Source organism: Chlamydotis macqueenii, chromosome 26, assembly GCF_036417535.1.
Source record: "Chlamydotis macqueenii isolate bChlMac1 chromosome 26, bChlMac1.mat, whole genome shotgun sequence".
In the NCBI taxonomy this organism is placed as follows: domain Eukaryota; kingdom Metazoa; phylum Chordata; class Aves; order Otidiformes; family Otididae; genus Chlamydotis; species Chlamydotis macqueenii.
In genome coordinates, this window is record NC_141581.1 from 5,771,570 (window position 1) to 5,796,230 (window position 24,661).

General features: G+C 67.5%; 6 protein-coding genes across 16 annotated transcripts in view; 3 read left to right on the forward strand and 3 right to left on the reverse strand.

Annotated features, from left to right (window-relative positions):
* Nucleotides 1-4,289, reverse strand: part of ELL (elongation factor for RNA polymerase II) — a 53,361-nt gene extending 49,072 nt beyond the window's left edge. For all 5 annotated transcript variants that reach the window (XM_086767699.1, XM_086767695.1, XM_086767696.1 and 2 more), the window contains exon 1: nucleotides 4,139-4,289. In XM_086767699.1, coding sequence (XP_086623825.1) covers nucleotides 4,139-4,273 — 135 coding nt within the window. In that variant the 5' untranslated portion in view covers nucleotides 4,274-4,289. The remainder of the gene's footprint in view (nucleotides 1-4,138) is intronic.
* A 1,221-nt stretch (nucleotides 4,290-5,510) lies between these two features.
* Nucleotides 5,511-10,529, reverse strand: FKBP8 (FKBP prolyl isomerase 8). The gene is made up of 8 exons (XM_086767276.1): nucleotides 10,036-10,529; nucleotides 9,751-9,920; nucleotides 9,482-9,570; nucleotides 8,980-9,197; nucleotides 8,724-8,896; nucleotides 8,540-8,617; nucleotides 6,323-6,460; nucleotides 5,511-5,736 (listed from the first exon to the last, which is right to left on the reverse strand). The coding sequence occupies exons 1-8, from the start codon at nucleotides 10,313-10,315 to the stop codon at nucleotides 5,650-5,652; spliced, it is 1,233 nt and encodes a 410-aa protein (XP_086623402.1). The 5' UTR covers nucleotides 10,316-10,529; the 3' UTR covers nucleotides 5,511-5,649.
* A 148-nt stretch (nucleotides 10,530-10,677) lies between these two features.
* On the forward strand, nucleotides 10,678-12,808 carry KXD1 (KxDL motif containing 1). 2 transcript variants are annotated; one of them, XM_086767278.1, is made up of 5 exons: nucleotides 10,678-11,093; nucleotides 11,366-11,466; nucleotides 11,564-11,716; nucleotides 12,049-12,095; nucleotides 12,431-12,808. In XM_086767278.1, exons 2-5 carry the CDS (start codon nucleotides 11,372-11,374, stop codon nucleotides 12,664-12,666), a joined length of 531 nt encoding a protein of 176 aa, XP_086623404.1. In that variant the 5' UTR covers nucleotides 10,678-11,093; nucleotides 11,366-11,371; the 3' UTR covers nucleotides 12,667-12,808. The 2 variants fall into 2 exon arrangements, with proteins under 2 accessions (XP_086623404.1, XP_086623403.1); XM_086767277.1 differs by having other exon boundaries at nucleotides 10,679-11,026.
* Nucleotides 12,809-13,692: 884 nt separating this feature from the next.
* UBA52 (ubiquitin A-52 residue ribosomal protein fusion product 1) lies at nucleotides 13,693-14,695 on the forward strand. Its single transcript, XM_086767279.1, has 5 exons — nucleotides 13,693-13,770; nucleotides 13,940-14,069; nucleotides 14,177-14,263; nucleotides 14,367-14,469; nucleotides 14,554-14,695. Exons 2-5 carry the CDS (start codon nucleotides 13,967-13,969, stop codon nucleotides 14,645-14,647), a joined length of 387 nt encoding a protein of 128 aa, XP_086623405.1. The 5' UTR covers nucleotides 13,693-13,770; nucleotides 13,940-13,966; the 3' UTR covers nucleotides 14,648-14,695.
* Nucleotides 14,696-14,862: 167 nt separating this feature from the next.
* REX1BD (required for excision 1-B domain containing) lies at nucleotides 14,863-17,533 on the forward strand. Its single transcript, XM_086767517.1, has 5 exons — nucleotides 14,863-14,935; nucleotides 15,738-15,820; nucleotides 16,373-16,577; nucleotides 16,678-16,766; nucleotides 17,061-17,533. The coding sequence occupies exons 1-5, from the start codon at nucleotides 14,933-14,935 to the stop codon at nucleotides 17,131-17,133; spliced, it is 453 nt and encodes a 150-aa protein (XP_086623643.1). The 5' UTR covers nucleotides 14,863-14,932; the 3' UTR covers nucleotides 17,134-17,533.
* A 159-nt stretch (nucleotides 17,534-17,692) lies between these two features.
* On the reverse strand, nucleotides 17,693-24,661 carry CRLF1 (cytokine receptor like factor 1). Of its 6 annotated transcripts, XM_086767515.1 has the most exons (8): nucleotides 24,512-24,661; nucleotides 20,858-21,136; nucleotides 20,159-20,288; nucleotides 19,571-19,740; nucleotides 19,187-19,344; nucleotides 18,918-19,086; nucleotides 18,463-18,641; nucleotides 17,693-18,291 (listed from the first exon to the last, which is right to left on the reverse strand). In XM_086767515.1, the coding sequence occupies exons 1-8, from the start codon at nucleotides 24,582-24,584 to the stop codon at nucleotides 18,268-18,270; spliced, it is 1,182 nt and encodes a 393-aa protein (XP_086623641.1). In that variant the 5' UTR covers nucleotides 24,585-24,661; the 3' UTR covers nucleotides 17,693-18,267. The 6 variants fall into 6 exon arrangements, with proteins under 6 accessions (XP_086623641.1, XP_086623639.1, XP_086623637.1 ...); XM_086767513.1 differs by having other exon boundaries at nucleotides 17,693-18,641; XM_086767511.1 differs by having other exon boundaries at nucleotides 18,463-19,086.

The following is a 24,661-nucleotide window of genomic DNA, read 5'->3' on the forward strand; positions in this document are numbered from 1 at the left end:
TTTGATTCGAAAGCCGGATTGTTCTTCTCCTCCTGACACCTGCAAGCAGCTCTCAATTCCCCAGTCAGCGCGAATACGCATTACCCTAAAGACCCTGTAATGACAGCAGGAGCCTTCATTTTGTCTTCCTGCTTTAAACACAGCAAGATGAAGGCATCTGTAACAACCCGCTCTAAAAATCAAAGCCTGCAAAAGTTACCGAAATAAGCGGTGACTACTACAAGGGGTCGGTTTAGCCCTAACCTTTGAGACGTAACTTCCGTCACGGCCGGTTTCGGGAGAGCCCAGAAGGGACGGGGAAGATGACTTGGAAAGCCGCGCCTGTCAGACCACGGCTCCGAAATTCGGTTCGGCTCGTGGAGGACAGGGGCAACGTGCTTCGGTTATCTCAGCTTAGCCCCCGATAAATATTTGTGCATCTGCCAAAGTTCACCAGTGAACCAAGCGGTGGCTTCAGTTCAAAATACTCCGTGTAGCAGGGGCGGGGAGGCACAACGCGAGCGGGAGGCACTGCTTGGCTACCGACCAAAGCAGGGATGCTCCGACCCTCTTCATGTCAGCCTCAAATCGTGAGGTGGGCGCGCGCCTACCCCGCCAGCCAGGCCTCGGGCTGGCGGCTGAGCTGAGCCCGGCCTCCATCAGCATTAGGTCAACACATAGGCTAGAAATAACAGAGAAAGGGGTGCAACTGCAGTCACGTCGCTCCTTGTCAAAAGACGATCCATCACGCAAGCTCAGCAGTACCACTCCTCCAGCCACAAAGAGTTTTTAAGTCAATACGTGAAAGCGGGGAAATTCCCAGGTAAGGGTTCCAGGAACGGCCCGAGCTCCGTTCACATGCCATCGGCACCTACTGCCAAGCGACCTTCGGGTCTGCCGCGTAGCATTTAAATTCGTGCGCTGAGGTTCCTGACCCAGAAACTCCCACGATGTTGCTACAAAACCGCACGTGAAAAGCAAAGGATGAATGCCAGGGATGGAGACGCACCTACGTCTATTAGGCAAGGGTGGATGCGACATCCCACCATCGAGTGTGGAGGACATCCCACCATCAAGCGTGGAGGACAGGGTCCAGTGTAAAGAACGAGAGAAGAAAAGAGGGCAGGGGCACGAGGGGCTCCTTGTACCTCAGCGAGGGCACTATGAAAGCCAGAGGCAGACCAGGAGAGATGGGGAAGAGTCATGTCCTGCTTTTTTTGGAGGGTGGGAAGGCCTGAACAGAGCCTGCACACACACACAAAGGGAAGGCAGAAAACTGCAGGCTAGAATTACACTCCGTGGAGAACCAAGAGCCGTTTTAAGCTAACGCACCAGGCCAGCTCCATTTCATCAGTGGACAAAATGACTTGGGACACATTTTCCACCGCTCAGCCTTCAGCTGCGGAGCTCATGGTTTCACAACGGCGTGGCAGCAGTTTCAGGGGCAACGAGTTTCACAGGGAGCAGACGGGCGACATCTTAAAGTGTCCCCTACGAAGCAGGTGTTATTCTTAAGAGTCACACTTATTTCAGGTGCTCCTGCTACTCCCCTGCTACTGGAGAAAGAAATCCTTTCACGGCCCACGAGGAGCCAGCAGCCCTGCGATCTGGCCCTCTTCAGCAGCAGCTCCACATCCTCCGTAATGATACGGAAGAACTGAAACAGAGTTTGGCATCGATATGTGGACCCGCAGCCGTTTTCTTCCCCAGGACGGAAACAATTCAGCAGAGACCCAAGCAGGAGAGACTCAAGCTGACAAATATGATTTCTCCGTAGCCCTGCTGCCTGACCCCACACATGGTACAGCTTCACACCAAGAACGCAACTGCTCTGGCACAAGGGACACTAAAAACAAATGGCAGCTCGCCCGGCTGGGTGATCATTTTTGGATTATGTAATCCCAATACATTATTATTAGACCAAGAACAAACTCGAGCAGGCAACTGAAGACATTACCCTGCCTGTTCTGGCAAAGAGGCAGAGTCTTGTCGCAGGAACCGCACCGCCGTGCTACCCCGGCGCACAGAACAGGTCAGACTGCATGCGTGTGGGACTTCAGGTAACACAAACAACAGTATTGGATTCCAGGCCATTATGGCCATTACACAACGCTGCCGTCAGTTATACCGCATTTCAGACCAAACCGAGCAGGAGAAGCCTTAGCAAGTTTTTTCCATTTACCTACTGCAGACCAAAATTAAACCAGAGCCTGGGCCGGACAAACACAGGCTCCAAAGGTGCGTTATAAAGTCGCTTCTTGGCATGGCCATAGCCGAGCGTTTCGGAGGAAGCAGAGACGTTCAACAAGCTGGAGAAACTGTTTATAGAACAAATGCAGAATGAGCATATGTGTTTAATAGCCCACTAATTGTTGCGTTATTCACTGTACAAACAAGTGAGCTCTTCTGCTCTTATCCTTTCCTGCCCATTTAATCACCAGCAGCCTTTGACTATTTCTCTTTTGGGTGGCGGTGAAGGAAGCAAAGTTCATTAGTGGCCATTGGCCACCAAACAATCTCGAGACCAGACTTCATTTAGAAAATAAACACCACTATTCTTGTGCGACACGGACTCAGAATAGCTTCCCAAAATATTTAACACAGCTGCCTGCAGTCTTCCTACTCTCCCTCCCCCAAAAGACAAGGCTTTCCTAACATACAGGAAAGCATTTCTTTGGATTTTTTTTTTTCCTTTTTTCTTCGGAGAAAAAGCTAATAGCTCAGTCTATCCAAGGCACTTATTGCTACTGACTTCTCATAATGCTGATAAACACTCATTAAAATATAAGTTGATAAACCCTGGTACAGTCATTACCTTCGTCCTCATACAGAGATTGCCCAATTCAGTGATGTGATGTAACCAACACCCTAAATTAAAAATAGTGTTGTGACAACATATGGTTTATCCTACAGAGGCTGGCAGGCAGGACGCTCCTAATGACAAACGGGTTAGGTTCCCAGCTTCCCCCAGCTCCCTGGCAAGGTGAGGGGACAGATACGCTCTTCGCAGGATCAGAGGTGGAGAGAAAAAAAAAAAAAAAAAATTACAATAAAAAGGACAGCTTTTAATCCCTCCCCGGTCCATCCTAACGACCAATGCCCAGTATTGTCATTATTCTTTATTTACATGACTAATCAGCTCTCTGGATGCGTTTCAAGGAAATATCTCGGGAAAGACAATCTGGAAATTTCAAAATACAGCCCCAGCCTGAACCTGCCCCCCCCGGGGAGCACTGGGCTGGGGCGGGGGGGCGCAACCGGGCACCCCGGGGAGGGTGGCAGCGAGGAAGGGCCCCCCCCCCCAAAATGTGGGATGCCAGCACCGAGGATGGACCCACCCAGGACACGTCCCCAGGGCGAGACCGGGCCCTGGAAACCCACGTCACGTTCACGGGGGGGTGGGGGGGGCACCGACGTCCCTCACCACCCCCCGCCCCCGCCACTTACCGGGGCTGACGGCGGCTTCCAGTCACCTACCGGGAGGGACACCGAGCCGCCCCCCCCCCCCACCGCAGCTACCGGAAGGGTCACCGAGAGCCCCCCCACCCCGCACCTACCGCGGGGCGGCACCGGCACCTCCGCCCCCGGGTCCCCCAGTCATCCACCGGGGGGGGGGGGCGGGCACATTGGGGTCCCCCCAACAGTTTACCGGGGGGGTACACCGACACATCCCGGTCCCCCTCCGGCACTTACCGGAGGATCGTGACCCCCTCCCCCCCAGTCCCTATACGGGGGCCCTCCAACACCGACGGGAGGGCGGGCAGGGGACCCCCAGGGCGTTACCGAGGGACCCAGCGAGCCCCCCCTCCGGTCTCCCTCAGACACCTGACAGCGGGATCACGCCCCCGCATTTCCCCGGTGGCAGAAGGGGGGGCCCGGGAGCCCACCGCATCTCCTCAGCCCCTCACCGGGCAGGGCCCCACACCGAGCGACCCCCCCCCCCCGCCCGCCCGCCCGCCCGCCCCATTTCCCCGCTCATCCGCCCCGTCACACAGCCGGCAGCGGCAGGACCCCCCCCACCCCTTCCCCTCCCCACAACGACGCCGGTGCCAACCCCGCCGGTACCGCCCGCGGGGCTCCAGCCAGGGCCTCGTGGCGCCCGCCCGCCCTCCGCCGGGGCCGTGCCCGCCGCCTGCCGCCCCCCGCCCGCCGTCCCTACCTTACAGGCCTGGTAGCTCTCGAAGGCGCGCAGGGCGCTCTCCGTGAGCTTGACGTGAAAGACGGAGACGCGGGTGCCGCGGCCGAGGCGGCCGCAGGACAGCCCGTACCCGCGCTCCGCCTGCAGCGCCGCCATCTTGGGACCGTCTCCCCCTCCGCGCCTGGGCCGCCGGGGCCTCCCGCCGCCGCCACGCCCCCCTCCTGCATTATTCATGAGCCGCCCGCCCGCCGCTCCGCCAAGCCCCGCCCACTCGGGGCGCCTGTTGCTGGGGCGAGGAGGTGGGCAGCGCGCGATCCTATTGGCCGAGCCCCTCCGGCCGCCGCGTCGGATTGGCTGATGGGGAAGAGGAGGCGGGGATATGCAAATGAAGGCGGCGGGGTCGGTGCGGCCCTCCGGCGGCGGAGGACCCCGCGCGGGCATCCCCCGGCCGCGACCCCCGGGACCGGCCCGGGCATCCCGCCGGGCAGGGCCTACGGGTTGCCCCCAAGCACGGCCCGTAGGCCCAGGCCTCCCCCGGCAGTCAGGGCCCGTAGGCCCCACGGTCCCGTCCCCCCCACCTCAGTCAGGGCCGGGGGGCTCCCCATGGCCCCGCTCCGTGCGCACCGGGCCCCTCCAGAGCCAAGCGACCCCCGCCGCGGAGCAGCCCCTGCCACCCGGGTCGCTCCCTCCCGCCACAGCTGCAGCAGAGCTCTGCAGGGTCCACAAAAATCCCCCTCCCCAGTTAAACAGGTGCTCCCGGGCCCGGCTGTGTGGGGAAAGAGATTGGGGGGCGGGGGGGGGCACAGCCGGGAGCAGCGTTCCCCCGCAAGGAAGAGGCTCGGGCCTGAAGGAATTGTCCTTTATTTGGGAAGTTCACAGTCAGTCTGGGGTGGGAGGACAGTGCTACAACACCCCCCCGCGAGCAGAGCTGAGCCGGGGGCAGCGGCGGGCCAAAGAGGGACCCCCAGAGCCTGGACCCCCCCGAGAGACCGCCCGGAGAGGGGGGCTCCAGCGCCGCCCTCCCGCCGCAGGGTTCTTTGGCTTCCTTCGGACATTGCACGCTGCGGGGAAGTGCTGCGGAGGGGAGCGGGCGCCTGCGCGTGGGTCGAGCCCCCGGCAGCCCCCCGGCACGCGGGACCACCCTGCACGTTCGCACCCACGCGCCTCCCCCCCTCGCCCGTCCCGCCATGACGGCGGGACCGCGGCGCCCGCGGGGGACAGCTGCAGCGTACCAGTGTGCAGGAGCTCCCGCTCCCCTCAACGCGCTCGGGGCCGGGGGCCGAGCCCGTGACTGCAGGGAGGGTGCTCGGGGGTCTCCGCTCTGCCCGCGGCTCCGTCCCCACGGCTGCGCTGGGAAGGATACCGGAGGACGTCAGGAGGGGGATCCAGCGCCTCCGACAGAGAAAGCATCCATGTTTCTGCAACTGCGATTCCATGGGAAGGGGTCGGCGAAGCCCCAGGGAAGCCCCTCGGCAGGAGAGAGGTGCATCCCGGCGCAGGTCCAGTGCCGCAGGGCTGCCGCGCCGCCGTCCTTAGTTCCTCGCCGCGATGACCACGGACAAGGCCACGCCGCCGAGCGCGATGGCTGTCGCACCGAAGAGCCACTTCCAGGGGATGGACTACGGAGGAGAGATCGGCAAGGCAACGGGATGCGCGTGGCGTGCCGCGAGCTCCGCTGGCAGCGGGGACGCGCAGCCCTTCCTGCGCTGGCACGGGGCCGCGGGGCAGCACCAAGCTCCCGACGCGCATCTGAGATAACGCAGCCCAAAAAGGCAAGCGCTGCATCGGCTCTGCCCAGCGCGTGGCCGGCACGTCCGCGGGGACAGCGTGTGCTGCCGGCAGCCCAGCTGACAGCGCTTTCCACCGCTGTGCGGCCAGCAAGCGCTCGAGCCTGGCAGCTGGGAGCAAAGTCCGAACCCTCCAGCTGGCATCGCCGGGACTCGTCGGTCGCAGCCAGGAGCGCAGCCGCAGCTATCGCTGTGTTCCTGGCACAGCCGCTCAAGCGGCTCCCCGGCTCCCTGACGCAGCCTGCCCCACGGGTCGCACCAGCATCTCTCCCCCCGCCTGGGAGCGGGACCGCATCCACCCCCCGGGACCTGGGGGACCCTAACATGTCCCCCGTACCCAGCCCAGCGCTCCCCACCCCAGGGGCGGCCCCCACCCGCTCTGCCACCCCCTCCCCGGTAAGTCAGCACCGGCCCTTACCCAAGGCAGCTTGTCCTTGCACTTCACCGGGGTGCTGGCAGCACTGGGATTCCCGAGCATCTTCCTGTACATCTCCGTCTCCACGTTCTTCTGGTCCGCGTGCTTCTTCACCAGCTTGGAGAGCTCAGCGTGGATGGTCTGGGGAGGAGAGCACGGCGCTGCGGTTATCAGCCCCGCGCCGTCCCTGCAGCGCAGGGGAGGGGACCGCGGTGCCACGCCGTCGGCAGATCCGATCACCCCAGGGCCGCGCAGGAGCTTTGTGGAACAGCTTGGGGGGGCGAGGGGGGAGCCGGTGGCCTGATCTTGTCCCACTCCCCTGCACTTTGGGGCTGCAGCGGGCTGGCATCGCAGTGCCCCTCTGTCCTTTCTGGCCACCCAAGCCGTTCCCCGCCTGGCAGCGGGGAGCAGAACCCGGGGCTGATGCCAGACATCAGGAAAAGGATTTTCTCCTTTAATCGAGACGGAAAAGTTTCTGCCTTGGGGACAGACGTGCCCGAGCTCTCCCCCTTTTCTGTCTGGAAGCAGGCTGGGAAAGCGGGCTCACGCTCAGCCTGGTCTGAAGCGGGATTGCAGCAAGGCCCAGGAGCATGTCGGCACCTGCCCGGCTGCGCCGAGCGGCGGCGATGGCCGCGGGGGGAAAGCTCTGCGTCCCGCGCGGAGCTCACGGGCTCCCAAAACCCAGGAAAACGCTCCGGCGAGCCGCGCAGCACGGCCAGCCGTTCCCCGAGCCCGCGGCGGCGCAGCCACGGCCGTGCTGTGCCCTCTGCTGGGGACGCCGCCCCGAAACACCGGCACCAGGCGACCCCCAGGCTCGGGCCCACCAGAGCGGCCAGGACTTCACCGGAACGCGCCAACGCGAGACTTTGGGTTTCTGGAGGGGGCAAAGCAGCAAGCGGCGGCAGACAGCCCTCCAGCTCAGCGGAGCTGCCGCGTGGCTGCGGGACGCGCGCCGGCATCTCCTCCTGCTCCCAGAGGAGCCGTTCCGAGGGGTCGGGAGAGGGGAGCCCGGCGGCTGGTGGTCCGTAACAGCTAAAGGTGCCAACGGCCCCAGAGAACCAGGTTTCCTCATCCCGGGCAGGCGGAGCCGAGCGTTTCTCCAGTTTGTTTTCCTCAGCCGTAGCCCGTGACTCACGGACGCGCGTTTAACGCTGCTGTCTGGAGCAGCACTGCCACTTCCCCAGGAATTGCGGTGGCCAGCCGGAGAGACCAGCAATTTGCTGTACTTGTGGTTTCACTGGCAACGTCACTGCCGGGCATTTTGATTTTTCACCCCTCTCCAATTAAAAGCTTCATCCAAATGAGCTGGCGAGCAGCAGCCCCGCCAACAGCGACGTGCCAGAGACGCACGGGGGAAGCTGCCTGCGTCGCTTGCGCTGCTCGCTCGCTGCGGCTGCCCACCCTCCCCTCGCCGAGCAGCGCAGGTTTTGCGATCCCGCTCACCCTTCCCCGCGGGTGCTCTCCAACCACGAGCTCCGCGGGGGCTGCGGGACCACCAAGCACCTGCTTCCGCAGCGCCCCGTCCTACCCGGGACCTCCAGGCACCGCGTCACGATGCAAATTGTGATGGTCTGGTGAGATCCCCAGAAAATTCCCAGAGCCTGTCAAGGACTGAAGCCCCCTGCCTCTCCCCCAGCTCGCCCTGGCTGGCTCCTGCCGGGGCCATTTCCCAGCGCCGGCGTTCGATTCCTCCCCAGGCTGCGGTCCTGCAGCTGATCATTAACCAACAGGAAATTCCTGACCCAGAGCTCGCCCCGGTCTGCGCGCTACAGCGAGGTCGGGGCCGCTCCCGCCGCCCGGTGAATCACGCTCCGGGCTGCTGAGCCGGTCTGCGAGGACTCGGCTCCAGCTCCTCTTCCCGCAGCACCAGCTGTCGGAGCCACCCAGCGAAGCCAGAGCAGCCAGGACCATACACGCAGGAGTGCCGAAGGGGCTGGCACGCAGTCCTGCCGCTGCCAGGACCAAAGGGCGCGGAGGGCGCCTCGCAACGCGGAGATAAGGGGCCTGCCGGCCCAGCCAAGCTCAGGCGTTGCGCCACAGCGCGCATCACCCCGTGGCTGTCCAGGCCCTGGGGGCTATTTCCAGTCTCTCTTCATGGAGGAAACTGGGAACAACAACGGGGTTTCAGCTTTCCGCGGGGAATGCAGAGATTTGCAGGGACGCCTCCTGCAGACACCCAGCTCAGGAAGATGGCCAGCAGCGCGCACAACAGCAGCCTACCTTGTTGGAAGGCTCCAGCTTCAACGCCGCCTTCAAGATGGGGATGGCCTCTCCGTACTCACCCTGCTGAGCCAGGACCTGGGAGGCGAGGCGCGGACTGAGCCGGGCGGCCGAGGGCTGGCCCTCGTCCCTCCGTGGCGCCAGGGAGAAGGGGCGGCGGCGCCTGCCGCGCGCCCGGCCTCACCTTGCCCTTTCTGAAGAGAGCCTTGATGTTCCCCGGCTGGTGCTCCAGGACGAGGTTACAGGACTTGAGGGCCGCCTCGTAATGGTCCAGTTTAAGCTGGGAGGCTGCCAGGTTGTTGAGACATTTCACCTTCACGTCCAGCAGATCAGCCTCCTCGTCTGGGCTGAAGTTGACTGCAAAGACCCCAGAGCTAGGTTACGGGGCGGGGGCGGGGAAGGGAGCGCGGGCGACGCTCCCCCGGGGCGGGAGCGGGTACCTTTCGAACTGGAGCCGACGATCTTGAGGGCGATGTCGTAGGAGTTGATGGCCAGCACGTAATCCGCCTGCTGGTAGAAGAAGTTGCCGCGCTCCCGCTTGCGGTTGGCCAGCTCTATCTTCTCCTTCCCGCTGAGCAGCTCCAGGTCCGGCGCATCCTGAGCCGCCAGCAGCTCCACCTCCAGGGTGAGGGCCGCGTCAGGCGGGACGTCAGGGCTCCTGCGCAAAGAGGGGCGACAAAGCCACGGCACCGTTACCACCTCTGCCGGTCCCACCGGGCCACACAGATTTAGCGCTGTGGCCCAGAAATCAGAGCCACAGAAGCTCGCCAGGACAGGGTGCAACGCAGGACGTGCCACCGTCCCCTGCGTGTGGCAAGCGAGCCGGTCCCCCTGCCCACGGGGCTGTGGTTTGCTGGCTAGGCCGTCACCAGGAGTGCAGGGGACAACCTTCTCTGCGCTGTTTGGGGCCGGCCTGCTGCACCCCACGCCCTCCCCGCTCACCTGCCCTGAGCGCCGTAGCAGTACTTTGCATCTGCCACGATCAAAGCCGTCTCTCCCATCTCCAGGAGCTGCACGCACAGGTCCAGAGCCTGCAGAGAACAACGTTGCGGGGAGCGACCACCAGCGAGGGCACAGCTGCCGCTTCCGACCCGCAAACCGGGACGGCGCTGACCCCCAAACCCTCCCCGTGCCCCCCAAGGCGAGGTCCCGCCTCGCGGGGCGAAAACAAGGCGGCGATAAAGCCGGGCGAGCTTTCTCCCGGCCCCGACCTGCAAGACGTCGCAGTCCCCCAGCGTGAACGTGAGGGCAGGGTTCTCCTCCACCATGCTGCCGTCCTCCAGCGCGGCCTTCAAGCGGACGGTCACGTCCTGGCCCTTGCGGGGACGCGTGTCCACCCCCCGGCCCGGCACCAGCGTCTTCTTCTTGAGCAAGCCGCTGCCTGGGCGAGGAGAGGCCGGAGGCGCATCAGCCCGCGGCTGGGGGCGGCGGAGGGGGGGGGGCTCCCGCCGCCCTGACTCCCGGCCAGCCCTCGCGGCGCACGCCCGGGCTCTCACCCAAAACATCGAGCCACTCCTGGGGGTCCTCAGCCGCTTCCCCCCCGCTCCGCTCCGAGGGCTGCGTGTCCTCCCGCGGCGGCGGGGCCCGCGGCCTGCCCACGTCCTCCAGCGGCGGCAGCTCGCTCAGGTCTTCCTCCTCCTCCTCCTCCTCCTCCTCCTCCTCCTCCTCCAGGACCTCGAAATCCTCCGCCGTGTCCAGCTGAGCGGCGGCGGCCGGCGGCGGCTGAGTCCCGGTGCCCGCCCGGCCCGGGGAGCCGCTCCTCGGCTCCTCCTCCATCGCGGCGGAGCAACCTGGAGGCGGAGGGGGAGAGAAGACGGGGGTCGGGCCCGCGCGTACCGGGACGCGGCGGGGGGGGGGAGGCGGCCGCCAGCCCGGGCAGCGCCGGGGCCCTCGTGGGGGCGGTGGGGAAAGCGCGGCTCGGGCAGGGGAGACCCCGCCGGCCCCGGGGAACGAGCGGGCCCCGCGGAGGGGAGAGATAAGGCCGCGCCCCCCCCCCCCGGTACCGGTTACCGGTAGCGACCGCTCCGCTGCTCCCACCTGGCCCCGAGAACCCGCCGCCGCTGGCCCCGCCCCGCCGCTCCTATTGGAGCTGCCCCGCCCACCGCGCTGACGCTATTGGGTGGTGAGAACGCTCGTCAGCGCGGCGCCGGACGGGACTCGGCGCTGTCTTAAAGGGGCCGCAGCGGAGGAGGTGGTTGCGGGGGAGACAGGGCCGGGCAAGGCAGTGCCGGCCGTTGGGCCGCGTGTGTGCCCGGGGAGCGGTGCGGGGGTCTCGGTACTGGCACGGCTCCGTGGTGCCCGCAGGGGGAGATCCCGGCCCTCTCCCTCCGCCGATCGCCATTACTTCCGGCTCGGCGCCGTGACGCACGGGCGCGCTGACGCCGCGGGGGTCACGCTCGGCGCGACCCCCCACACCCGGAAGCGAGGCGCGGCTGCCCGTGCCGTTGCCGCTCCCGTTATGTGAGGCGGCGGGAGGGGCTCCCCCAGGTGCGCGGGCCCTGCCGGCGGGAGGCCCCGGGGTCACCGGGACGGACCCAGGCCCCAAGGGAGCCCGGTACCGGAGCGGGGGGGCGCTACCGGCGCCAGGAGGCGGCGGGCGGGCAGGGAGACCCCCGTCACCGGCGTGGGGCTAGGCCGGGACCGGGCACGGCGGCGGGGGGGAGGTGCGGGGGGGGTCGGGGGGGTGTGTGCGTAGCTCCGGTACCGGCAGCAGGGTGGAGGGGGCCCCGTTACCGGGGACGCGGGGCGGGAGTCTCTCCGTTACCGGTGCTGAGGGCGCGGGAGGCTCCCGCCCCCCGGGCTGAGCCGCCCCCCGCGGTGCCGCAGGCCGCGATGGAGCCCACGGCCTCGCAGGTTTTCTGCGGGCGGGTGCTGGGCATGGTGAACGCCGAGGACGTCAACGCCATCATCCTGGCCCAGAAAAACATGTGAGTCCCGGGGGGGAACCGGAACCAGAACCGGCCCGCGGGGACCCGGTACCGGCACCGGGAGCTTTACCGAGCTCCCCGTGCTTCCCCCGCGCAGGCTGGATCGGTTCGAGAAGACCAACGAGATGCTGCTCAACTTCAACAACCTGTCCGGCGTGCGCATGCAGCAGATGCAGGAGCGGTTCCTGCACCACACCAGGACGCTGGTGGAAATGAAGAAAGATCTGGACAGCATCTTCCGCAGGATCCGGTGGGCTCCGGGAACGGGAACGCCGCCGCCGCCCCCGGGGCGGCCCGCGGGGGCCCACGAGTAGGAGCTCGGGGTGGTCTTGGGAGTCAAAAACGATCGGGGAGGGGAAATCGAGGCGGCGAGGTGGGATTGCTCGATCCCGCTCCAGCCGGGACGGTCCCGTGCTCCCCGGGGACGGGACTCGGATACCAACACCCGCTGCGCTGGGAGGGGGTGCGGGAGGGAGCCCCCCACCCCGGGATTCCCTTACGTTGTCCGTAAAACCCCCCGCGAGCGGCTCAGCCCCGGGTCCCCCGGCTTTTCCGTGAGCTCGGCTCGCTCTGCTCCCGCAGGACGCTGAAAGGGAAGCTGGCGAAGCAGTACCCGGAGGCCTTCAGCAGTGAGTGATTCCTTCCCCCCGCCCCCCCGCGTGCGCGGGTTCTCCGCCGGTTTTGTTCCCCCGCGAAAAGCCCCTCTTCCTCGGAAGGCGGCTCTCGGGAGCCGGGAGGAGACGCCCAGGCGCGTGCCGGCACGCGGGAAGCTCCGCCGCCGCGCGAGGTGACGCGGCGCCGCTAATCTCGGCGGCGTCCCCTCTGCGTGTCGAGCGCCGCTACGAGCGGGCAAAATTTAGGATGAGGAATTAGCCGGCTCTTCTGCCGGGGCGTCTCTCCCGTCTCTCCTCCTCGTCTTCTGCGGGCGCCGCGACGAAACCGACGTTTGCCTCTTCCCTCGCAGACATCCACGAATCTCCCATCCTCGAAGACGACGACGACTTCGACCCCGTCCCGAAAAGCACGACGACCACCATCGCTACCTCCGAGCAGAGCACGGAGTCCTGCGACACCAGCCCTGACGTCATCTCGCCCGCCACCAGCCAGGATTTTGAGGATTTATCCCAGGGCCAGTACGATTTGCCGGCCGTGAACGGACAGAGTCTCACAGACGAAGACGCAGCCCACGACCTGGACTAGGTGTGGGGGGGTCCCGCGCCGCCCCCCCCGCCCCGCGGAACTCTCCACTCTGTATTTATATTTGTGTGTTGCCTTTTTGGGGTTTTTTTTTTTGGGAAGCGCAGGCTGGGAGGAGCGCTAGTAAAACCTGGCTCGAAACGCCCCCGGCCTCCTCGTGTGTGCGGCAAAACCCCGCCTGCCGCGGGGGCTTCGGGCGTAGAACAGCCGTTTTGGGGCACAGGCGGTTTATTTTCTGAAGGAACGCTGGTTTTGAGGCTTTCCTGCGGCTCTGCGGACCCCTTCGGCTCTCGCTGCGTCGCCCCTCGCACCCGGTTCCCTCCCCGGCTCCTCGCTCACCACGTCTGGGGGGGCGCCGGCCGGGGCTCCGCGGGGCCTGCGAGGGGCTGGAGGCTCAGCCGGTGGCCCCGAGGCTGTGGGGGTCGGTTCAGAGCCGGTCCCGGGTCCCTAGGGGTCGGTTTGGAGCCAGTCCCCAGTCCGCGGGGCCGGTCCCGGGTCCCTGGGGGTCGGTTCGGAGCTGGTCCCGGGGCCGTGGGACCAGTCCCGGGTCCCCGGGGTCAGTTCAGGGCCGGTCCCGGGTCCCTGGGGTCGGTTCGGAGCCGGTCCCGGGTCCCCGGGGGTCGGTTCAGGGCCGGTCCCGGGGCCGTGGGGCCGGTCCCGGGTCCCTGGGGGTCGGTTCGGAGCCGGCCGTGGGGCCGGGGCCGGTCCCGGGTCCCCGGGGGTCGGTTCGGAGCCGGTCCCGGGGCCGTGGGGCCGGTCCCGGGTCCCCGGGGGTCGGTTCGGAGCCGGTCCCGGGGCCGTGGGGCCGGTCCCGGGTCCCCGGGGGTCGGTTCGGAGCCGGTCCCGGGGCCGTGGGGCCGGTCCCGGGTCCCTGGGGGTCGGTTCGGAGCCGGTCCCGGGGCCGTGGGGCCGGTCCCGGGTCCCCGGGGGCGGTTCGGGGCCCGTCCCGCGGTACCGGTAGCCGCTAGCGCATGCGCACTGCGGTTCCGTGATTTGGGGGGGGGGGGGGATGCCGCGGAAGGGGCGGGGCGACGAGCTCCGGTGGTGACGCAGCGGCGGGCGGATTCCGGTTCCGGTTGCTCCTTTTTCTCAGCAGCGAGGCGGCGGGTGCGCGCGCGTGGGGCGGCTCCCGGGGCGTGGGATCGGGATCGCGGCCGGGATCGGGGATGGGGATGGGAATGGGGATCGGGATCGGGATCCCGGGGCGGGGTGTGGGGGGCGGCGGGGGCACCGGGGCCCGGCCCGGGAGGTGACGCGGCCGCCGCTGTCCCCGCAGCCGCGCGCGGTGCGGTGCGGTGCCGAGATGCAGATCTTCGTGAAGACGCTGACGGGCAAAACCATCACCTTGGAGGTGGAGCCCAACGACACCATCGAGAACGTCAAGGCCAAGATCCAGGACAAGGAAGGTACCGGTGGCGCCGGGCGGGGCCGCGTGGGGCGGCCCGCGGGGGTCCCCGCCGCGCCCCCCCCCCCCCACCGCCCCCCACCTTTTCCCTTTGTCCCCCTCTCGCAGGGATCCCCCCGGACCAGCAGCGGCTGATTTTCGCGGGGAAGCAGCTGGAAGATGGCCGCACCCTGGCAGACTACAACATCCAGAAAGGTACCGCCGCGCCCGGGATTTGGGGGGGGCGGGGGGGGGGTTTGGAGGGGGGGTACCGGTACCTGGCCCCGCCGTGACGCTTCCCCCCCCGCCCTCGTTGCAGAGTCCACCCTGCACCTGGTGCTGCGCCTGCGAGGGGGGATCATCGAGCCCTCCCTGCGCCAGCTGGCCCAGAAGTACAACTGCGACAAAATGATCTGCCGCAAGTACGGCCCCGCGCGCCCCCCGCCCCCCGGGAAGAAGGGGGGCCTCGCTCTGACGCGTTTTGGGTTTTCCTCCCCCTTCCCCAGGTGCTACGCCCGCCTGCACCCCCGCGCCGTCAACTGCCGCAAGAAGAAGTGCGGCCACACCAACAACCTGCGCCCCAAGAAGAAGGTCAAGTAGAGGGGGCTCTGCCTGCGCCCCCCCCAAAATAAAGCATCGCAGCGCTCATGCCGCTTGGGGTTTTTTTTTTTCGTTTTTGCCCGAACTGGCGTGGTTTTCAATAAAAGTACGGGGGGGGGGGGGGGGCTGGAGCAGCGAGGGGGGGGGGGACGGGTTGGGGGGGGGGGCAGCGATACCGGTCGGTGCCTGCAGGTGGCGGCGGAACCGCGCTCCCGCCGGCGCGCTCCGCCCCCGCGCCCCGCCGGGCCTGCGCCCTCCGAGCGGGACCGGGACCGGCACCGGGCCATGGTGAGCGGGGCCGGGCCGGGCTGGGGAGGGGGCTCGCAGCCGGTGCAGTTCCCCCCCCCACGCGCGCGGGTCCCGGTGCGTGGGCGGGGGGCGGAACGAGCAGGTTCCCGGTGCGTGGGCGGGGGGGGGGTTGGAGGGGGTTCCGGTACCGGTCCGGTTCGTACACGCGTGGCCGAGGCGGATCCTGGTGCGCGGTGGGGGGTGGTCCCGGTCCGGTTCGTGTGCGCGCGCGCCGTGGGGAGGGGGAGCGCACGCCCGCCCTGTTTTGTGTGCGCGTGGGCGGGGCGTTGCGGGCCGGGCGGTACCGGTCCGGTTCGCGCACGCGCAGCGCGGGGCGGGGGTCCCGGTGCCCGTCTGTGTGCACGTGGCCCGGGGGGTCCCGTACCGAGCCGTGCACGTGTGGCGGGGGGGGGGGGGTCCCGGTGCCGGGCTCGGCCTGGGCCCCCCTCCCAGCGCGGGCAGCGGGGTGAGACCCCCGGTAACGGGAGCAGGGCCGCCCTGCGCAGGGCACCGCGGCGGTGGCACCCTCGCCCCGCCACCGTCCCACCCTCGCCCCGCCACCGTCCCACCCTCGCCCCGCCACCATCCCACCGCCATCCCACCCTCGCCCCGCCACCGTCCCACCCTCGTCCTGCCACCGTCCCACCGCCATCCCACCCTCGCCCCGCCACCGTCCCACCCTCGCCCCGCCACCGTCCCACCGCCATCCCACCCTCGTTCCACTGCCGTCCCACCCTCGTCCCGCCACCGTCCCACCACCATCCCACCCTCATCCCGCCGCCGTGCCCCCTTCTCCCGGCAGACGGGCGAGGCCGTGAAGGCGCAGCTGCGGCGGCTGCGGGCGCTGCAGGGCGAGCGGGCCGAGGCCTACCGGCTTTTGGAGGAGTGAGTACGGCACCCGCTGGGACGGGGCGCGCCGGGGCAGGGCGGGGGGTCCCCAGCAAGGAACCCAACCCCCCGGCGCGGTTTGTTGGGTTTTCTTTGCGTCCCGGTGGGAAGAGGCTGCCGGGGCCGAGCAGCGGCTGTGGGGCGGCGGATGAGCTCCAGCTGGCAGGGGCACGGCCGCGCCGGACACCTCTATCCTAATTTGGCGTCCGACAGGAGATGAAGGGCTTTCCGGGGTGCAGGCTCGCGAGGGAAAGGGATAAAAAGAAAACAACCCTTCTCCCCAAAAACGGCAGCTGCCAAGCTTGTCCCGTGCGAAGCTGCCTGGCCCCGGGGCCCGAGCGCTGCCAAATCGGGGCAGGAGAACCCTCCCAGTGCAGCCTGCGGCAGGGTGGCGAAGGGGGCTCAGGGTGGCAGGGCGTCCCCATCCCGTGCGGCAGGGTGTCCCCGTCCCGTGCGGCAGGGCATCCCCGTCCCCTGTGGCAGGGCATCCCCGTCCCGCGCTCTCTGAGCGCGGTGCCGATGGCTTCTTCCCCCCAACCCCGTCCCCAGGGGCCACCGGGCCTACCTGAGCAGCGCGCCCCACTACGACTTCCCGCGTTACCGGCAGCTGGTGCACGAAATCACGCTGGCCTTCAGCGGCATCTCCCGGGAGGTGCTGCGCGTCGCCGGGCGCCTGCGCGACGAGCTCGCCCGCCCCGACCTGGCCCAGCACCTCGCCCGGCTGCAGGAGCGCGAGCAGGAGAAGCTGCAGCTGGTGAGTGCCAGGCTTGGAGAGAGGCGGGGGTCCCGCCGCTACCCGGGGCAGGGCTGCTTTTTTGGGGGGAGTCCCAGCTCCCGCCGTGTCCCCGCCGCAGACGGCGCAGCTCCAGCTGGCTCGGCAGCGGGCGCAGGACCAGCCCGAGGTGGACGCCCATCAGCAGGAGGTGCGGGAGCTGAAGCACAAGTAGGTGGCGGCCCCGCTGCCGCCTTCCCCCCGTTTTGGGATGGCGGCATCCCCCCCCCCCGCCCCCAAGCCCCGGGCTGGGAGCCCCTTCCCCGCGCTTCCCCTCCCTGCGGCCCAGGGGGGCCCAGATGGTGCCTTCAAAAGCGCTCTCTTGGCGACGGCGGCGGTGCCGCGCGCCGCGGTCCCCTCGGCCTCCCCGGGCCGAGTGTTTCATAAACAGCGCGGGGAAGGCACGGCGGCCCGGGTAATACGCTCCATATGGGCTTTATTTATAGTTTCCATCCGCTCTCCTAGGCTAATTAAAACCATTGAGGCAATCAGCGAAATTCTCCAGGACCTCAAGTACGATTCGGAAGAAGTTGAGTGATGGGTGTCCCCGTGGGAACGGCTGGAGGGGCCGGCCGGTGGAACGGGGGCCCCGCTCGCCCCCCCGCCCCCACCGCGCCACCTCGGCAAGGTGGGCGCCTTCCCCCGCGGCTGCAAGGGGTGGAGACCGCCACCCCCCCCGGGAACAGCGGGGTCCCCCCAAATCCTGAGCACCCCTCGGTGGAGGGGGTCTGGCACGGGGCCCGTTCCCCGCCCCGGCTCCACCGGCCACGCTGCGGCTTTTCCCGAGGGAAGCCACCACCCGCGGCGGCGAGGGGGCTTTGACCCCCGGCGGGATGGGTGCTGCCTTCACCGGGGGCAGCAGCCCCCCAAACCCACCTCTCGGAGATGGGCTGTGCCCCCAGCCCCACAAGTGCCCCAAATAAACCCGTCCCCGCGGAGCCGGCCTGAGTCGCGTGGTCTGACGGGCTGGTCCCCCCCTGTCCGGTACCACCCCCTCCCCGGGGACGGGGTGACGAGCGCCAGGGGTCCCGTTTGGCTGCCCGCCGCGTCCCCGTCCCCGCGCGCTGCGGCCGCTCGGCTGACGCAGAGCCCGGGGTGGGTTTCAGAGGTTTATTGGCGTTAAGCTTAAATCTGTTCCTAATTGAGGGGGGATGGAACCAAAACAAGGCTGGTTTGAATCAGAACCGGAGCAGGCCCCGAGCAACCCCGGCCCAGCCCGCGTGCTTCCCCGCGGACGGACCCCCCCCCCGTGCTCGCGCGTGGCTCCCCGGGGAAAAAACAGCCCAAAGTGCTGCGTGATGGGGGGGGGGTGCGCCCGGGAGGCCCCCGCCGCCCCTTTCATCCCAGAGGCTGCTGCGGGTGGGGGTTAAGGAGCGAAGCCTCCGCATCCCCCCCGGCCGGGCGAGGCTGGGGGGTCCCCTCGCTGCCGTGGGGCGTGAGCGGCGCGGCGGGGGGCCGCGGTCCCGCAGGGCCGGCGGCCCCCGAGGGGCTCCCGGGGCTGGCCCAGCCTGCCCCCCCCGCCTCGCCCCATCCCATCCCTCGGGGCTGCGGGGCCACGCTTCGCCCCCGCCGCCTTCCTGCTCCCCCCCGGCGGGGCCGGGGTGGGCGTGGGTGGTCCCGGGTGGGCGCCGGGCGCCCCGTACCATCCTGCCGGCGCTCGGTCCCCCGGGGGCTACAACTTATCGCCGGGAAGAACCTGCGGAGAGGAGCAGAGCCCCGCGTCGCCGCCGGCCGCGCGCCCCGGCATCGCCGTCGCCCCGACGCCCCGGCCCCGCCCCGGCATCCCAGGGATGGGGTGGGGTGGGGGGTCACCTCGCGTCCCCCTCCGTCCCCACCCGAAAAGAAGTGCGAAAGGCTCCTTACCTACCTGGTTGCGTGTTTTGTGCGATTTCTGCAGCCACACGCGCCACTGGTCGTAGAGCTTGATGCCGAGGTTGGAGCAGCCGTAGGCGTGCTTCTTCACCCACCCGAAAAACTGCTTCAGCTCCCGCCGCAGCGTCGTGTTTTGCTCCCCTCCTTTGGGGTCGCAGCCCCCCGCCGCTCGCTCTGTGGGGACAAGGGGGGGGGGGGCGCGGCTCAACCCACCCATCGCCACCACGCCGTAAATAACGGCGGGCGAGGGGAAAGCGAGCGGCTTTTTTTTGGCTTCCTGCTGGGAAAGCCGAGCTCCACGTTGGCTCCTTTGCAAGAAATCCAGGTGCCGGGCACGGGGCGGGGAAGGGCCCCCCAGCAGCGTCCCGTGGGCGCAGAGGCGGGGGAGGCCGGCAGCCCCCCCACCCCCCGCCCGCCCCGTGATGCCGGACGGACCCCGGCGTCGCTCACCGCTGCGCGGGGTGGAGGCGGCAGTGGGGTTGCTCCAGTCGCTCCAGATGCCGGCTTTTTTGGAGCCGTAGATGCCGAAGGGATTGCAGCGCACCTGGACGAAGTAGACGGTGCCGGGGCGGAGGCCGGCCAGGCGGCAGGACGTCTGGTTGCCCACGTCATCCACTACCTGGGGAGGGGGGGAGATGGCAGCGCCGGCGCGGTCGGGCGTCCCCGCGCCGTCCTGCCTGGGCGTCCCGCGCCGCCGCCGGTGGGTGGTGCCCACCCACCTTCCACTCCGAGCTGTCCTCCACGCGGTACTGGATCTGGTACTTGGCTTGGAAGAGGAAATCCTTGAGCGCGGGCGGGGAGCTCCAGCGCACGCTCAGCTGGTCCTCCAGGTCGCCCACCCGGCTGACGTGCACGTCCAACGGCGGGTCGGTGGTGACTGCGGGGGCGCAGGCGGCACCGCGGGGGTTAAGGAGCCGCAGATGCCAAAACAAAAAAAAAAACAACCAAAACCCGACCTCGGAGAAAACAGCCTAACTCGGTTAGGAGCAATTCCGCTCACGTATCGCCCGTTTCCTGCCGCCCCCCCGCCACACCCCACCGCGTGAACCCGCTCCCCCGTATGAGGTCACCGCGCAACAGTGACGTCGCACTGCGTCGCTCACCCACGTCGAGGATGTCCAGCATGACGACGTCGGAGACGGCCACCCCCAGCCGGTTGGAGGCCTCCACCCAGATCTCGTAGGGCGTGAAGAGCGCCAGGTCCTTGGGGATGTGGCAGGAGTAGGGCCCAGCCGTGTGGTACTCCTGGCACGTGTTGTCCCGGCCGTACCACCTGCGGGCGGGCGCTGAGTGCCGGTGCCGGGAGCCGCGGTCCAGCCCAGGGAGCCGCGGTCCGGCCCAGGACGCTCGCCCATCCCCGGAGGAAGCGGCCACTCCGGCCAGGACCGCGGCTCGTTTATCGGCCGCTCACCACCGCCAGCATCGAGCTGCCGAGGCGTTGGGTTACCGGCCCCGCGGCGGCCGCTCGCGGCTCGTCTGGCGGCTCCCAGCTCAACCAGGGCTGTGCGGCTTCTCCTCGCCCTCCTCCTCCTCCCCAGCGCCTACGCCCGCCAGCGCTCGCCACGGCTGAGACCCGAGGAAGCTCATCGTGTCCCCGGGAGGCACCCGGCTCCCCGTTCCCCTTTCAATCCCACACTGGCGGTTTTTTTTTTTTTTTCAAGAAAAATGGGAATTTTGGGGGACGGCCCCACCTGAGCTTGTACTTGAGGGTGTAGTTGGTGTGCAGGAAGGTCTCCCCCTCCGTCCCCGGCGCCCATTTGCAGGTCAGGTCCTTCATGTTTTTGGACCAGCAGGTGATGTTGACTGGTTTTTCTGGGGGTACTGGGAGAGAAAGAAAAAAAAAAATTAAAAAAAAAAAAAAAAAGAGGCAGAGGGGCATGAATCGGCACAGTGGTGAAACGCGGCGAGCGACACCACCGCAAACGCGTTTGCTGGAGGGGTTTAGGCTCCCGCCCGCGCTCGGCCCGGGGCTGTTTTCCTTCAGCAAGAGCAACTCGAAAAAACAAACCCCAAGCTGCGTTCCCAGTCCAGCCTAGGGACGCAGCATCGTCCTTAAAATAGCCCGAGATAGAAATCTTACGGTTATTGGTTCGGACAAGTGTAATTTTACCCAGGCTTTGCCAAAACGGCCTCTCCGCCGCGCGCTGCTCCGAGGCAGAGGCTGCGAGCTGGGGCGCGGACGGCAGTGAAAAACGAGCAGCTGCGCGCGACCGCTGCGAGCCCACGGCGCGGTTTGGCAAGGACGGGGGGGGTGTCGATCCCCGCGGGGGACCCCCGGTCGCTCCCGCGCCTTCGCCGCCAGCCGCCGCTCTCCCGCCCCAAAACGGCCGAGCAGCGCTGGGGCCGGGCCGAACCCGGCGCGAGCGCGCGCGACCGCGCCGCCGACGTACGTCCAACGTAAAGGCAGGAGCCGGCCAAGATGCCGCCGTCTCTGCTGTGACACACCAGGTTGTCCCCCGACTGCTGCTTGGAGCCGTTGAGGCGGGCGAGGGCCACGCTGAGCGTCGCGGGGCCCAGGGCGGCGTAGGAGGCGGCGGGCAGGCGGCGGCCGTTCAGCGTCCAGTACAGGTCCTCGGCCCGCAGCCGCGACTCCGGGCTGACCGTGCACGTGGCCACCAGCGAGGAGCCGATCAGCAGCGTGGGGTCCTGGGGGGAAATCACCGCCGGGTCTGCAGCCGGAGGGACAGCACAGGGGGAAATTATATGTCATTGAATATATATCTCCAGTTTTACAGATTTACGTGTGTTTTGTGCCTATTTTCCAGCTATTTTTATAGATTTAATATATTCTACATCAACTTTACAGCTATTTTTATATACTTAATATATTCTACGTCGATTTTCTATCTATTTTTGTGTATTTAATATAGTCTACACCTATTTTCTATCTGTTTTTACACATTTAAATATATTTTCTATCTGTTTGATATACACTCAGGCATATTTGTGTGGATGTATTTCTCACAGCCGCGCTCGCCCTCCCGGGAAGCGGAGGCAGGAGCTCCGGAGACGCCGGGCTCGGCCGTGCTCCCCGAGCTCGGGGGGCTCCTCGCCGCGGGCAGGGGTCCGGCCAGGAAGTGCCGCCAGCCCTACGGCGCGAGGCCAGGGGCTCTTGGCGACGCCGAGGCCGGCGCTGACCCTCACCCCATCCCGCCGCGCTCCGGCGGAGCCCATCGCTCGCACCGCATGCTCCCCGCGCCGTGACGCCCCGCCGCCATGGGAAAGCCCCCCGCCCCGCTTGACTTCGAGAGCGCTCTGCCACGAGGCTCCCGAGGAAAGGCTCCCCCGGCCCCGCTCCGCGATTTTCCACGTCCCTCAGCCGTATCGGCTCCATCTGCACGCGCCAGGCTAATATCCCAAATTACCTCCCGGAAAGCGCCGCGACCTCCGCTCCCCTCCGACCTCCGCAGCCCCTATCGCCTTTCCACACCCGCCGCCCGCGCCGGCTCCTGCCTCGCCGCAATTAATGCTCCGAAATCCCGGTGACCCCGGAGGTTCCCCAAGGAGGGGCTCCCGCCATCGCTCAGGGGACGCTGGCGGGGCGGCTGCGGAGGCGCCCGGGTCCCCTCGGTGCCTGGGGGACCACGAGCGTCCACGGGTGACCACGCATCCCCACAGCGAACCCTTCCCCGAGTGGGGTTCAGCCCCCGACTCGCCCTCCGAAAAAAACGCGTCGCCAGCCCCGCCGCCGAGCCCGGCCAGCGCCCACCCAGCACCCAGCCGCGGCTGCTCCAGCGCTGCCGAGAACGAGCCGGTGCCCCGGGCCCTCGTTCTCCTAAATCGTCATCTAAACAGCACCGAAACGCACACCAGCGCCGTAAAACGGCCACGCTTCCCGTCCTCCGAGCAGGACCCTCTGGAGGGGCCACTTTTCTGCGTATATAGATTTTTTTTTTACATATATGCATGTATTTTTCCCGCATTTTTTTTTTCTCTCCTGCAAGCAGAAGTCTCCGAAGGGACCAATTTTCCTTATGTTTTTTTTTCCCCCCCCTCACCGCGCAGCCACAGCGCCGAACATGTGTTTTAAAAGGGAAAAGTGTGAAGTTTTCAGATCGGAGAGGAAAGGGCCGGGGAGACGCGGGCAGCCTGTGGAATGTGCGAGTCGCAAGGAAAATACCTGCTCGGGGGTTTTTATGGCTTTCCTATTAAAAAAAAAAAAAAAAAAAAAAAGCAGATCAGGTGCTAAGTAATGCTATAAAGTAAAACCACATTTCCAAGGTGTCGGGAACGTTTATGCTCCTCTTCCGAAGGGCCGGGTTTCATTTTATTTTTACATCGGCGTTTAAGGGGTTGGGAAAGAAAAGCAAAACCCCTCCGCGAAGTGTCGGAGATCGCGCAGCTAAGAAAGATTTATTAGGATGTGCAGGGGGGTTAAGGAAAAACAATGGAAATAATTGCCCCGAGGAACAAAAGGAAATTTGGGCAGCCCTGAATTCTGCGAGAAAAATACATTTTAGGAAATAAATATCTAGAAAATGAGTAGGTAGAGCTCTTGCAGGGCTCGGTGCGGGCAGACGCGGCACCAAACCCGCCGTCCCGCTCCCGCTCCCGCTCCCGCCGGTGCCCGCGGCTCGGCCCGAGGGGGGGTTCGCGAGCGGCCGGGCCGGGCCCGGGGCCGCGCTGGCTCCGAAGGGAGATTTGGCTGCGCCCCGTCCCGGCGCCGCACGTCGAGGGGCCGCGGGGCGAGAGCTGGCCCCGCTCGGCCGCGCCGGCCCCCCGCGTGGGGGTCCCGGGGGGAGCCCCTCGTTAACTGCTCCCCAAGGGATTTGGGGAGCGGCTTTCCTTCCCCCTCTGCCGTTCCTGCCCCAGTTCCCGCTCTCCCAGGCTCTCCCGCAACCGGCGCGGCCGGGCCGGGGTCCGAAGCCCGGGTGGCCGGGACCCCGCGGCGTCGCGCGTGTCGGGGGACGCGGGAGCGGTGGCTTCTCGTGGCGGGACCCGTCCGCGCCGGGGAGCGAACATCCATCGCCTCGCGAAATTCCCGTCGGCGGGAGGAAGCCGAGCTTCCTCCGCGGGGAGCGGGACCCTCGCCCGCGCGCGGGCCGGAGGGGAAGCAGCGGTGGGGACGGAGGGCAGTTCGGGTTTTAGGGCTCTGCGGGGAGGGGGGAGCTCTCCCGTGTGCCCCCCCCCCGGTCCCCCGCGCTCCACGGAGAAGGGGGGACCCCGGTTCCCGCAGGGCTGAGGCCGCCCACAGCTCAGCTCACAGGTGGCACCTCTCGGATCTGCCACCGCAAGGTGGGACCCCCCCCAAATGGGCAACTGCAGAGCCCCACAGGGGGATTTTTTTGGGGGGGGGGATTCATTGTTTCCCGTGGGGGAGGCAGCTCCCTATTGTTCTGGGTGGGGAAAAGGGGGATTCATTGTTCTCTGGGACGGGGGGGGCTCTGTGGGGGGAAGGGGGGTCCCTGCTGGTCTCAGCAGGGGGAGGGGGGGTCTCAGAGGCTCGAGGGGGGAAGGGGGAGTCATCGCTCCCGTGAGTGGGAGGGGGCCGGGGGGGGAAGGGGGTCGCTATTGTTCTCCGGATGGAGGAGGGGGGGGTTCCATTGTCCTGGGTGGGGAATGGAGCCGCATTGTTCTCCGGGATGGGGGGGGTCTGCACAGCGAGGGGGGGAACAAGGGGGGACCGACCCTCCCGGGGAGGTGGGGGCTCCTCTCCTGCCTGGGGGCGCTCGGGGGGCGCACAAAAAGGCTCCGCTATTGTTCTCTGCGGGGAGGGGGGGTCCCGGCTGGGCTGCGGGGTCGGGAGGGGAGGGGGGGGTCCCGGCTGCCCGCCGGGGGGCGATGGGGGGGGTCTCGGCTGCCCTTGGCAGGGGGGTGGAGGGGTCCCCGCTCCCCCGCGAGCCGCAGCCCCGAGGTGCGCCCGGCGATGCCCCCGGGATGGGGGGGGACGACGAGGGGCCACGGGACCGGCCCCGCAGCGACCGGGGGACACCGCGCAGCCCCCGCCCTGACGGGACCCCCCGGCCTCGCGCCCCGCGCCCACCTTGCGGGACCCGCCCGCTGCCCCCGGTGCCCCCGGTATCCCCGGCGCCGCCGGTACTCACAGGCGAGCGGCTCGGCGCGGAGGAGGCGCAGGCAGAGCAGGAGCAGGGACGGCAGCACCGGGAAGGGCGGCATGGCCGGCTCGGTCCCCGTCGGTGCCCCGGGGGCGGCGGAGCGCACCGGCACGTCCGGGGAAGTCCCGAGCAAGTCTG